Raw genomic sequence first — 13,366 nt, forward strand, 5'->3', positions numbered from 1 at the left:
TTGTGAGCTGCCCAACTGGGTGTTGAGAACTGAACTCAGGTCTTCTGGAAGATCAGTTAGTGCTTTTAATCCTTGAGCTATTTCTCCAGCCCCAATCTTAACTTCTGATCCTCCTGCCTTCACCTCCTGAGTCCTGAGATTACAGACATGTGCTACCGAGTCTGTTCTAGGAAGTGCTGTGGACAGCTCCCATGGCCTGTGCATGTGAGACAAGCCCTTGACCAACTGAACCATATTCCCAGCCCTTAACATGCATTAAGAAGAAGTCATCAAGGAAGGGTGTTGCGACTCACAAAGGTAGAACTGACTGTAAGTGCAAGAGTAGAGCTCTAAGGGATATTTGCAGAGCTGAAACAACTCAGATGGGGTCCCCAAGTTTTCATCTAGTCCCTGGGCACTGAGGTCGGATACTAGAAAAGCTTTCCTTCTAGTCCTTCATGTGGCATGTGTGACAACAACCGTGGCTGCCATTGAAAAGAGGGACACAGAAGTGGCACTTACTGGTATTCTTTGTGATGGATGTGGTGAGCCAACTGCAGGAGGTAATTCAGGAATGTTCTTAAGAGTATAGTTCTGAATGGAGAGTGGATTTCTTCAATTGGTATGCCATTATAGACTGAAAGAAAAACATTGGCGAGATCAGCACAGAAGAGACATGAGTTAGATTATGAGACATTTAAAAGAGGAAGGTGGATCTCTGTGAGTTCAAGGCCAACCTGGTCTAGAGAGTGAGCTCCAGGACAGTCAGGACTATCACACAGAGAAACTCTGTCTTGAAAAACCAAAGAAAAAATATTACCTCATACATGCATATAATGTGTTTGATCAAACACACACTCCCATCCTCTCCCTTCTAATTCTTCTCCTATCATCCCCACCACCCTTTTTTGCCAACTTCATGTGCCCCTTTTAAAAACCCACTGAGTCCACTTAATGCTATCTTTATGTGAGTGGGTGTAGGACCATCTACTTGAATGTGGTTAGCTTATCAGGGACCACATCCCTGAAGAAAACGGACTCTCCCTCCCCCAGCAGCCATCAATTGCTAATGGCTCTTCAGCTAGGGTGAGACTTCACGAGCCCCTCCCCATCTGTGTTGGGATTTGGACTGGTTTGATCTTGTGCAAGTCTTGTCATGAGGTCACAGCTGCTGAGTGTGTGTGTGCAATGGTCCTATCATGTCTGGCCAATACTTTTTCACTGCAGATATCCACTACCTCTGGCTCCTAGAATCTTTCCATTCTCTCTTTTACAATGATCCCTAAGGCCAGATGCCCATTCTTGCAAGACTGTCACTGAAAGCCTCATGTCCACTGTATTCTTTTGTCTCCATATCTATTTGGGTTTGGGCATTTGTTCCTCATGCGGAGCCACCTCGTCAATTCTCTCTCAACATTTTTTAGCTTGTTTCCAGGCAGCAGTAACCAAGACAGGAAGAGAACCTGGGGTACTCACCACTTAGTACCCTGTCCATATCTGCAAGGGTTATATTGTGGTGATGAAACCTACAGTCTTTGAGAAATCTCCAGAAGTGAAGCTTTGTCATCAAAAAGGTGTTATCCAGAGAGTGGTCACAGCCGAGGCCACTGTAGAAGCAGTAGATTCTTCTTAACTCCGTAATGTTCCTTAGGACTGCATACTCTACCTGAAAAGATGGCAGCAGGTGTGGCCCAACTGTGCCCCATTAGAAGAAAACTAAGGGTCTGGAGGGGATGGTTCAGTGGTTAGGAGGACCTGAGCTCAGTTTCTAGCACCCAGTTGGCTGAGATTACAGATATGTGCCATCATGCACAGTGAATTTCTTTTTTTCTCTTTTAGAGTTTAAATTCTTTTTGTGTGTGTGTAGGTGTTTTGCCTGCACATATGTCAGTGTAACATATGCATGCAGTTCCTGTGAAGCCCCTGTAACTGGAGTTAGAGATGATTTTTGGCTACCATGTGGGTGCTGGGAATTGAACCTGTGACCTCTGGTAGTGCAGTTCTTAACCAGTGAGCCATCTCTCTGACCCCAACATGGCAAGCTTCTTTCTTCTGCTGCCTCTTTTATTATTTTTAGATTTTATATATATAATCTAAAAGTGTTTTGCCTGCATGCGTGACTAGTGCAAAGGCATAGGGTCCCCTGGAATGAGTCAGAACAAAAGAACTGTGCTTCCTACAAACACAGGCCATATCTCTTTCTGCTCAGGAAACTGATACGAACAGCAGCTTCTCTTACATCCAACACACTGTACTTGCTGGGAACAGATGCGTGTTGTATTTCCACTGTGTATGTGAATAGGAGCCCAACAGTGACTTTTCTTACCAGGAAAGAACTGCTGTTCATAGGACAAGAGACAGCATGTGGTTAATCTCAGTTTAGGAAGGTGAATTCAACCCCAAGTTCCCTTACAAGAAACACTCTGTGTTCAAGAAAGAAGCACTCTTCTCTTTACTGTGTTTCCAATGCAGCCAGAAGAGGGAGTTTGCCCAGGACAAAAGAACTGTGCTTTTCCGAGACCCAGGCGATATCTCTTTCTATTCTGCTCAAGAAACTGATAAGAACAGTAGCTTCTCTTACATCCAATGCACTGTACTTGCTAGGAACAGACAGGAGTGGTATTTCCACTGTGTATGTCAATGGGAGCCCAATAATGACTTTGCTTATCAGGAAAAGAACTGTTGTTCCTAAGACACGGGATAGCATGTTGTTAAACTCCATTTATGAATGGGATATGAGCTATCATGTTGGTGCTAGGAACCAAAGCTGGGGTCTCTACAAGAGCAACAAATGCTCTTAACAGAGCCATCCCTCCAGCCCCACAGTGGGTTTCTTGATTCCTCAGGAGTTCAGGATTTTCTGACCCCCAGCAGTCCCTCTGACCCCACCTTCCCTGAATGGGGTGTGATCACAGCCCTGGGCTTCAGTTGGCTCTGAGGCCTCAGACAATGCCACTGAGTCCTGCCTTCTAGGCTACCTTTCTCTCACAAAGCCTACTCACTACAAGTTTGCCTTGAAGGTTGAGATGGTCTAGAAAGGCCATCCACCAGGCATACGGAAGACAAAAACAGTGCCTAAAATATAAATGTATAATGGTAAGGGGGCTTTTACCTGCTTCTTTTCTTCTTCTTGGCTTTCCTCAGGGTACATGTCCAGCAACAAATTCAAGTCCAGCTCAATACTCGATCCTAACACAGAATGGCTTTCGCTACCATCCAACTTTCGTAGGGTCTCTAATGAATGAAGCAAATATGGGGGATGACTTGAAAAGCAATGTTAAGATCCTTCTAATGTGGCCTGGAGAGATGGCTCAGCAGTTAAGGGAGCTGGCTGCTCTTACAGAGGACCCAAGTTCCTAGCACCCATGATAGGCAACTCCAGCTCTGGGATCCAGCACCTTCCTCTGGTCTCTGAGGGCACCCACAGACATGTACATGTATATACATACAAATAAATCTTTAAAAGAAATCCTTCCACTATGACATCAGGAAGGTTGTCTATCCAATATGATAGAAGAGTATTCAACAACCAGGCATTGTAGCCCAGTCCTATATGCCAGCTGCTGAGGAAGCCGAGGCAGGATGATCCTAAGTTCAAGACCAGCCTGTGCTTCAGAGAGACTTTAAGGCCAGCCTGGACAACTTACACTCCTTTTCAAAATTAAGAACTAAGGGCCACTGTGATGGTTGCTTGCTGCCAAAGATAATGACCTGTGTTTGGTGAAAGGACAAATGGACTTCCCCAAGTTCTCCTTTGAACACCACATGTACACACACAAACAACAAATTTGACTTTTTTGTTTGTTTGTTTTTGTTTTTGTTTTTGAAGATAGAATTTCTATGTGTAGCTTTGTGCCTTTTCTGGAACTCAATTTGTATCCTAGGCTGGCCTCGAACTCAAAGGGATCCTCCTGCTTCTGCCTCCTGTGCTGGGATTAAAGGCGTGCGCTGCCGCCGCCGCCACCACCACCCAGCTTAAATCTGACATTTTTAAATTAAAAATTCAAAAGGAGGACATGTACACAGTTCAGTGGGACATCACTAGCAGTTCCCAGAGTAATGGAAGGAAACAAACAAACAGCTATTCGATAGTTGAACATTAGCTTAGCTAATGTAGCTCAGTTGGTAGAGTGCTCGCCTACCATACATAGAAGCCCTGGGTGCCATCCCCAGCACCACATAAACTGGGCACAGTGGTGTGCTCCTGTCATCCTAGCATTGGAAGGTGGATGGGGTTCAAGATGATTCTTGGCTAGTCAGTGAGTTCAAGGCCAGCCTAAACAAACAAATAAAAACAGACAAGCATAACACTGAAGGAAACTTCTATTTTTTTGAAGCAGCAGGTGTATTTTTATAAATGAAAACTATAGATAAGATATTAATCTGCATAGCAGGGCATGGTGGTGCACACCTTTATTTCCAGCACTTGGGAGGCAGAGCCAGGCATATCTCTGTGAGTTCAGGCCAGCCTGGTCTACAGAGCAAGATCCAGGACAGACACCAAAACTACATAGAGAGAAACCCTGTCTCAAAAAACAAAAACAAAAACAAAAACAAAAACAAAAAAAAGGAGGGGCTGGAGAGATGGCTCAGAGGTTAAGAGCACTGACTGTTTTTCCAGAGGTCCTGAGTTCAATTCCCAGCAACCACATGGTGGCTCACAACCATCTGTAATGAGATCTGGCACCCTCTTCTGTATACATAATAAATAAATACATAAAAAAAGGAAAGAAAAGAAAAGCCAAACAAAAAACCCAAAACAAACAAATAAATGATATTAATTTACTTTCACCCACCAGGCTCCCTACCAGCACTGACAGACGATCCCCGAGGCTGACGGCTCCTTTGGGAGACATCTGACCGACGGTCTAGACCACGTGTAAAATCAAGTTCAGCTTCAAGGTACTGTGCAATGTGGTCATTGGAAAACAGACCTTCGTACACACGTCCGTTCTTGAAAGTCATTCTGCCCTGTGGTCAGGAACATGACATTGGATGGCTCGGGAGGAATATTATTCAGTGTTCATTAGTGGAGTTTTCAAGGGTTTGGAGCTTTTTGTCTTGAAGATATGTGCTTAGATCACAAAGAATCATCCTCCATCAGGTTTCACATCATGCCTCTTCTACTCTCTGCCTCTTCCTCTTTTTCCACACTCTCCCCAAGTTTAATCCCCTCCAGGCCACAGAATGGACCTTATTAAACTTTCTGAATGGCCAGCAAAGGGCCCATCCCAATAGGTACTGTCCTGCTATCCGTCAACCCCAGGATGGTAAGTACTGATTCTGAGGTGGACAAATGACCCAGTCAGCTCTGGGAAATGGGAAGCATTTGTTGAGAGCTCTGGGAAATGAGTTGCTTTTCATTTTTTTAGTGGGGTGTGTTGTGTGACATTTTGTTTGTGTTCTGACAAATAAAGTTTGCCTGGAGATCAGAGGACAGAGCTAGCTACTAGTTAACCATAGAAACTAGGCACACACCTTTAATCCCAGCACTTGGGAAGAGGAAGCAGGAAGATCAGGAGTTCAAGGCCATCCTGGGCTACACGAGATTGAACCAGTCTAAAAGAGAAACAGCCAGGTGGTGGTTGGTAACAGACACCTTTAATCCCAGCATTCTGGAGGTGGAGACAGGAGCATAAGGCAGGAGGAGACAGGATCCACCCCAATCAGTCTGAGGCTTCATAGAGACAAGATGCCCATTTCAGTGTAAGGATTCCTAGAGGTGAGAAGTCTCTCTAGCGGCTGGCTGCTCTGCTTCTCTGATCTTTCAGCTTTCACCCTCGATCTCTGATTCCGGATTTTTATTGTTAAGACTAATTAGGGCTGCACTTTAGGGGTAGACAATGTGAAGCCTGGAATTACAGCAGCTATCTTGTCATGGGAACGGGGCAATGCAAGAGTAAAGCTGCCATATGGGCAGATAGAAAGAATGCTGACATGACTGAGTTAATTGTGCAAGCCAGCCCCCAGCTCATGGTGCTGTGATATGTGAAAGTTTAATCTTGTCTGTAACTTGCAACCAGCACCCTCGTTTATTTGGACACAAATATAACAAAAACTGATTGAACCATTTCTAAATATCCAGGAAGCCAATAATATGTTGTAAATAACTCCAAATGCATGTAATCACCTAGCTAAGATAGTTATCTCTACAAAGTGAAATGCATCTTATCAGATACACACCTTTTGCCATATTTCAACAGCTACACTCACCTTGCCATGCTTTTTGTTGGAAATCCATTCTCCCTCATACATTGCTCCACTGGCATAGTAAAACTTCCCATGGCCGTGACGGACTCCGTTTATAAATGCTCCTATATATTCATTTCTCAAAGGATACTGAGAGTTGGGGATCCTCTTTAGGAACCATGTGTGTGTTCCAAAGCCATTCTGAAAAGAAAGCTCCTTGTCAACATCAGTCCTCAGAATGTTCCCCCTTTTGCCTAAACTCAAGTTATGGCCAAGACATTGATAATCTGAAAGGGCACAGCACGTGAACCTAGAACCCCAGTTGGGTTCACCTTCAGCTCAGCCCATTACTAGCTGTCTTTTGACCTATGGCAAATGACTTAAGCCTTTTAAGTTCTCTAAGTATAAAATGAAAATATCACCTATCTTGTAGGTTAGATCAAAGATGCATAAGACATTACAGAAGACTGAATAATAAAACAGCAACTAAAAAGTATAGCTGAGACGAGTAAATTGTAACTTTGGGTGTGTCTTATGTGATAAAATACCCTGACAGAAGCAACTTGGGAGAGGAAGGGTTGGTCCACAGTTTCGGGTTACAGTCCGGCACTTCAGGGAAAACACAGTGGCAGGAGCTTAAGACCGCTGATCACACTGCACCCACAGTCAAGGCAGAGAGCAATGGATGCATGCTCAACTAGCTTTCTCCATTTGATAGAGTGCAGAATCCCTTGCCCAAGGGAGGTCCCTTCCACAGTTAAGATGGGTGTTTCCACATCAATTAAAGTAATCCAAATAACATATCCCAGGCTGTCCCAGTGGCCCACCTCACAAGCAATTCTAGAGTCTGTGAGTTGACAGTTACAAATTTCTTTGAATAGTACTTCAGCATCGGACACCACACAGTATTATTCTGAATAGCTTGGGTGGGAGGTTAGCTCCGCCCACCTCAGGCTGTGACCCAGGTGACGGACAGGCGCTTACCTGGATCCCCTTCTCCCAGTGCCCAGTGTACTCCTCATTTGTTGTCAGCCATCTCATTCTGCCTTCTCCATGGCGCATGTTATTTTCCCACTGGCCTTCATATATGTTTCCTGATTTATAGCTGGGACCAAAGGAACCAATGAGGAACAATTGGTTAGTTCATACAGACAACACTTGCCTTTAATGCCCTTAAACTCACCCCTGAACACGTCTCAGAAAATCCAACCCAGGACCCAGGATCCAGGACACTGTTCCCAGTACTGAAAATGGGTAGCTCATGGTTGGCAAAAACTATTCATATTAGGGAGTGAAATAATTCCCTTTATTAAACCTCTTCTTTATTCAATAAATAGGTAAGAGTGAGGGTTTTTTTTAATCCTTTTTGAAGCAACTCCTATTGTGTTATGATTACTTAATGTTTTACCATTAAATACTATGTATTTCAGAGTACATATGTGGTGTGTGCATGTGGAGACCCAAGGTTGTCTTGTATTTCCTCTGTTGCTCATCTTTATCTTTTGAGACAGGGTCTCTCACTGAACCTGGAGATCATCAATTTGGTGGGACAGGGAATTTTTAAAAGGTTTAAGGATCCCCTTGGTTCTGCTCCTCTGTGCTGAGGCTGCAAGCACATGCTGCTATATCCAGATATTTTTTTTTTTACGTTCTATAAAATCTTTACTGACAAATAATTCACATAGTATACAATTTGCCTGTTTGCACAATTTGATAGACTTTAGCATCCTCATAGGCTCATGACATCATCACCATTTTCTATTTTAGAATATTGCTGTCTTCAATTTCATATACACATATAATGTATGGTATTACATTCCACCTTATTTTTTAAATGAATATAATATTTGCAGTTGCAACCATTTTTGGAAGAGCAGTCAGTGATCTCAATCTCTGAGCCATCTCTCCAGCCCTGTAACCATTTTTAAGTTCACAATTCAGTGGCATGAATTACATTCAAGATATTAATTACACTCATGATATTCATTAATTACACTCATGATATTAATTACATTTGTGGTAGTCATTGATTACATTCACAGTATTCATTCAATAACTATATTTATGATATTCATTAATTGTATTGGTTTATTATAGTCATGATATTATGTCCTGATACTACTGTTTGTTTGTGGGGCTTTTCCATCACACAAAACAGAAACTTTGTACTTAGGAAATTATTGCTCTATTTTCCCTTTTTCTCCATCTGAGGATAACGTTTAATATTTCAAGTAATACAATTCTATAGTGTTTATCCTTTTTTGAATGTAAAAACATTTTGTGTACAACAGCAGGAGAAATAATACACAGATAGCTTGAACATAAAAACAGATTAAATTCAAAAGTCCAGGGTTATTTGAAACTGGAAAATATTTTCTCTGTAGAAAATAGTAAAAATGATAACATTTCCCAATTAGCCCTTTTAAGCCAAATAATAGCTGAATTACACATATAAATATTGATTAGATTCTGGGATACAGAAGAGATCTATCTTCATCTGTTCAGAGAGCTATGTTTTACTTAAGTTGTGTAAGTGAGATTCCTATTCATCTTCTGCTTCACTGTTTGATTTACGGCAAACATTTTTATATAGGCTAAAACATTTTAGTCTCCCCTCCTGAAAGTACAACCAGCATATTCTTTTATCAGCTTGATACGGTACAAATTCTTATCCTAATAGTGAAATGTTTCACTGAAGCTTGCCCAATGATTGGGCAAAACCAAAACTTATTATAAGCCAAAACTTATTATAAGGTCTTCCCTGCTAAGTAGCCTCCCTGGATCTGTGGGTTGCAGTCTGATTGTTCTTTGCTTTATATCTAGTATCCACTTATGAGTGAGTACCATGGTTGTCCTTCTGAGTCTGGGTTACCTCACTCAGGATGATATTTTCTAGTTCCATCCATTTGCCTGTAAATTTCATGCTGTCATTGTTTTTCTCTGCTGAGAAGTACTCCATTGTGTATATGTACCACATTTTCTTAATCCATTCTTCAGTTGACAGGCATCTAGGTTGTTTCCAGGTTCTGGCTATTACAAATAATGCTTCTATGAACATAACTGAGCATGTATCTTTATGGTATGATTGAGCATTCCTTGGGTATATGCCCAAGAGTGGTATGGCTGGGTCTTGAGGTAGATCGATTCTCAATTTTCTGAGAAACCGCCATACTGATTTCCACAGTGGTTGTACAAGTTTGCACTCCCACCAACAGTGGAGGAGTGTTCCCCCTTGCTCTGCATCCTCTTCAACATAAGCTGTCTTCAGTGTTTTTGATCATAGTCGTTCTGACAGGTGTAAGGTGGTATCTCAGAGTCATTTTGATTTGCATTTCTCTGATGACTAAGGATGTTGAGTATTTCCTTAAATGTCTTCCAGCCATTTGAGACTCTTCTGTTGAGAATTCTCTGTTTAGCTCTATAGCCTATTTTTTAAATTTGATTGTTCAGTATTTTGATGTCTGATTTCTTGAGTTCTTTATATACTTTGAAGATCAGTCCTCTGTCAGATGTGGGGTTGGTGAAGATCTTTTCCCATTCTGTAGGCTTTTTGTCTTATTGTGTCTTTTGCCCTACAAAAGTGTCTCAGTTTCAGGAGGTCCCATTTATTAATTATTGCTCTCAGTGTCTGTGCTACTGGTGTTATATTTAGGAAGTGATATCCAGTGCCAATGTGTTCAAGAGTACTTCCTACTTTCTCTTCTATCAGGTTCAATGTAACTGGATTTATATTGAGGTCTTTGATCCACTTGGACTTGAGTTTTGTGCATGGCGACAGATATGGATCTATTTGTAATCTTTTACATATTGACATCCAGTTTTGCCAGCACCATCTGTAAAAATCAGGTGTTCATATGTGTGTGGATTAATGTCAGGGTCTTCAATTCGATTCCATTGGTCCATATGTCCATTTTTATGCCAGTACCAAGCTGTTTTTATTACTATAGCTCTATAGTAGAGCTTGAGGTCAGGACTGGTGATGCCTACAGAGGTTGCTTTATTGTACAGGTTTCTTTTAGCTATCCTGGGTTTTTTGTTTTTCCATATGAAGTTGAGTATTGTTCTTTCCAAGTTTGTGAAGAATTGTATTGTATACCCAGCTTTTTTTTTTTTAAAGATTTATTTATTTATTTTATGTATGAGTGTTCCATCTGCATATATGAGTTTATGTCAGAAGAGGGCATCAGATCCCACTTTAGATGCTTGTGAGCCACCATGTGGTTACTGGGAATTGGACTCAGGACCCCTGGAAGAACAGCCAGTGCTCCTGACTGCTGAGCCTTCTCTCCAGTCCCCTCCCCCATTTCTTTTGAGACAGGGTTTCTCTGCATAGCCCTGGCTGGCCTCTAACCCTCTCTGAAGACCATGCTGGCCTTGAACTCAGAGATCTGCCTGCCTCTGCCTCCTGAATGCTGGGATTAAAGGCATGCACCACCACTGCCCTGCTATTTCCAGCTTTTTACATGGGTGCTGGGGAGTTGTTAGGTCCCTATGTTTTCCTGGCAGGACCATTACTGATGGATCCACCTCCCTAGCCCAGTGGCAAAGAGCACTTGCTGCTTTTCCACAGGACCAGAGTTCTGTTTCCCAGCATCCATGTTGGACAGTTCACAACCACCTGTAATTACAGCTCAAGGGGACTTGACACATTCTTCTGGATTCATAGACACCAACACATATGCATATACAAACAAACAAGCAAACAAATAAATCTTAAAAAAAATAACCCTGCTGAGTATTGAGGTACAAGTTTGTAATCCCAGCATTTGGGAGGCAGAGAAAGGAGACTCTGGAGTTCAAGGTTAATAGCAAGACCTTTTATGTAAAGAGCAAACAGAGCTGAGGCTGTAGCCTATTGGTAGCGTTCTTGCTTAGCATGGTCCAGGCCCATTGGATTCAACCCCTAGTACTGCCAAAACTAAAATAACAACAACAAATACCTGACTACCAGCTCAATTGAAAACCTAGCAAAAATATTGCTGTTCCTTGGAAAATATTCAGGAATGTGATCTGTGATGAATACAGAGAACAGAGGAAGGCAGTTTCTACTTATAACAAAGTGAAACACACTATCAGACACTTAGCATGTTCTTATGAATCTCCCATAGAATGTTTTCAATACTAGGGAGAGTCTATCTTGAGTAATTGAAAACTCCACCATACTTGGACAAAAAAAATGTGTTCTCTGTCATTTCTGCACCTTATCTTTTTTTTTTAACTTTCTTTTTTTTCATTTTTATTTATTTTTCTATTATCCGCTTGATACAGTATAAATTCTTATCCTAATAGTGAAATGTTTCATTAAAGCTTACCCAGTAATTGAGTAAAACCAAAACTCATTATAAGCCACAGTTATCCTAGGGTCCCCCTGCTATGTAGCCTCCCTGTTCTGTGGGTTGCCATCTGATTGTTCTTTGCTTTATATCTAGTATCCACTTATGAGTGAGTACATACCATGGTTGTCCTTCTGGGTCTGGGTTACCTCACTCAGGATGATATTTTCTAGTTCCATCCATTTGCCTGTAAATTTCAGGCTATCATTGTTTTTCTCTGCTGAGAAGTACTCCATTGTGTATATGTACCACATTTTCTTAATCCATTCTTCAGTTGACAGGCATCTAGGTTGTTTCCAGGTTCTGGCTATTACAAATAATGCTGCTATGAACATAACTGAGCATGTATCTTTATGGTATGATTGAGCATTCCTTGGGTATATGCCCAAGAGTGGTATGGCTGGGTCTTGAGGTAGATTGATTCTCAATTTTCTGAGAAACCGCCATACTGATTTCCACAGTGGTTGTACAAGTTTGCACTCCCACCAGCAGTGGAGGAGTGTTCCCCTTGCTCCACGTCCTCTTCAACACAGACTGTCATTAGTGTTTTTGATCATAGCCATTCTGACAGGTCTACACCTTATCTTTACCCGAGTGAGAATGAAGTGAACCTCTGAGAGCTTTTTTACCCACAACCCAAATGTGGAGGGAAGGGTTGCACCTACCATCTTATTCCCCAGCCTTTTTTGATGTTGTATACCCAGTCTCCCTCATACCAAGAGGTTCCCTCTTGATTGTAATAGATGGAGCCCTAAAACAAACAATATTAGGAGAAATCAAGCCTCATGATGCAGATTCTCTTGGAAACATAAAGATCAGACATGCAACTCTAAGAACTATAAACTATGCAGAAGTCAATTTTGTAATTACCAAGACACATAACCCATGATGCTTTGGTTTTGTAGACCAAGTGGGCTAGGGAAATGTCTCAGTGGGTAAAAGGGTTTCCTAGGCAAACATGAGGATCTGAGTTTATATTCCAGAATCCACATAAAAAGGCTGGACACACAGTGTAAGCATCTGTCATCCCAGCACTCCTGCTAGGAAATGGGGGGTGGAGACAGAGGAGCCTCCAGGAGCACAAGAGCCAGCTAGCATGCTGTACACAGCAGTGAATAGTAAGAGACCCTGCTTCAAACAAGGGAAAAGATGAGTACATGCAGAATGCACCCAAGGTTGTCCTCTGACTGCCACATGTACACCATGAATACACACACAAACACACATAAAGAGATGGGTACAGTATGTACACCAACATCACAAGTCAGCCATTCCTTGTGTGAGTCAGACTTTTGTTTTTAGGAAATATCTTGCAGAACAACCTAATGGAGGGATTATTTATTTGGGTTTGTGACTTCAGAGATTTCAGTCCATCAGCCTTAGTTCTGTTAGTTTTAGGGCCAGTGGTGAGGCAGAGCGTCGTGGCAGTAGATCATTTGGCAGAAGCTGTTCACCTGGGACAAACAGGAAATACAGAGGAGCAGGAAGGGACCAGGGACAAGCTAGTTCCCAGATGAACAGCTCCAAGTGACCTACTTACCTCCTATCAGAGCCATCCTACCTTTTGACATTGAGACTTGGTATTGCTATCTATAAGTATGTTGGGCCTTATTTGTGGTATCCTGGAATGCATAGGATCCATGGATCATAGGTTGACCATTCCAGTTTTCCAGAAACTCCCAATCTGGACCATCAGCTAGAGGCCAAGTTCCTTACACATGAACCTGTGAGGAACATTTCCTATTCATACCAATACATGCCAGCATGTCCTGGGCTGGAGAGATAGCTCAGCAATTAAGAGCAGTGGCTGCACTTCAAGAGGACCTGGGTTCAATTCCCAGCACCCACATGGCAGTTCACAACTG

At 42.2% G+C, this 13,366-nt stretch overlaps 1 protein-coding gene across 3 annotated transcripts in view; it reads right to left on the minus strand.

Annotated features, from left to right (window-relative positions):
• Positions 1-13,366, minus strand: part of LOC118572298 (radial spoke head 10 homolog B) — a 48,148-nt gene that overhangs the window by 20,891 nt on the left and 13,891 nt on the right. For 2 of the 3 annotated variants that reach the window (XM_036171812.1, XM_036171814.1), the window contains exons 5-11: positions 12,167-12,252; positions 7,153-7,273; positions 6,193-6,369; positions 4,776-4,950; positions 3,092-3,213; positions 1,456-1,645; positions 502-616 (exon numbers count right to left, since the gene is read on the minus strand). In XM_036171812.1, the coding sequence (XP_036027705.1) occupies positions 502-616; positions 1,456-1,645; positions 3,092-3,213; positions 4,776-4,950; positions 6,193-6,369; positions 7,153-7,273; positions 12,167-12,252 (986 nt within the window). The remainder of the gene's footprint in view (positions 1-501; positions 617-1,455; positions 1,646-3,091; positions 3,214-4,775; positions 4,951-6,192; positions 6,370-7,152; positions 7,274-12,166; positions 12,253-13,366) is intronic. The other variant, XM_036171813.1, reaches the window with a different exon arrangement.

This window comes from Onychomys torridus, chromosome 22, assembly GCF_903995425.1.
Source record: "Onychomys torridus chromosome 22, mOncTor1.1, whole genome shotgun sequence".
NCBI classification, from domain to species: domain Eukaryota; kingdom Metazoa; phylum Chordata; class Mammalia; order Rodentia; family Cricetidae; genus Onychomys; species Onychomys torridus.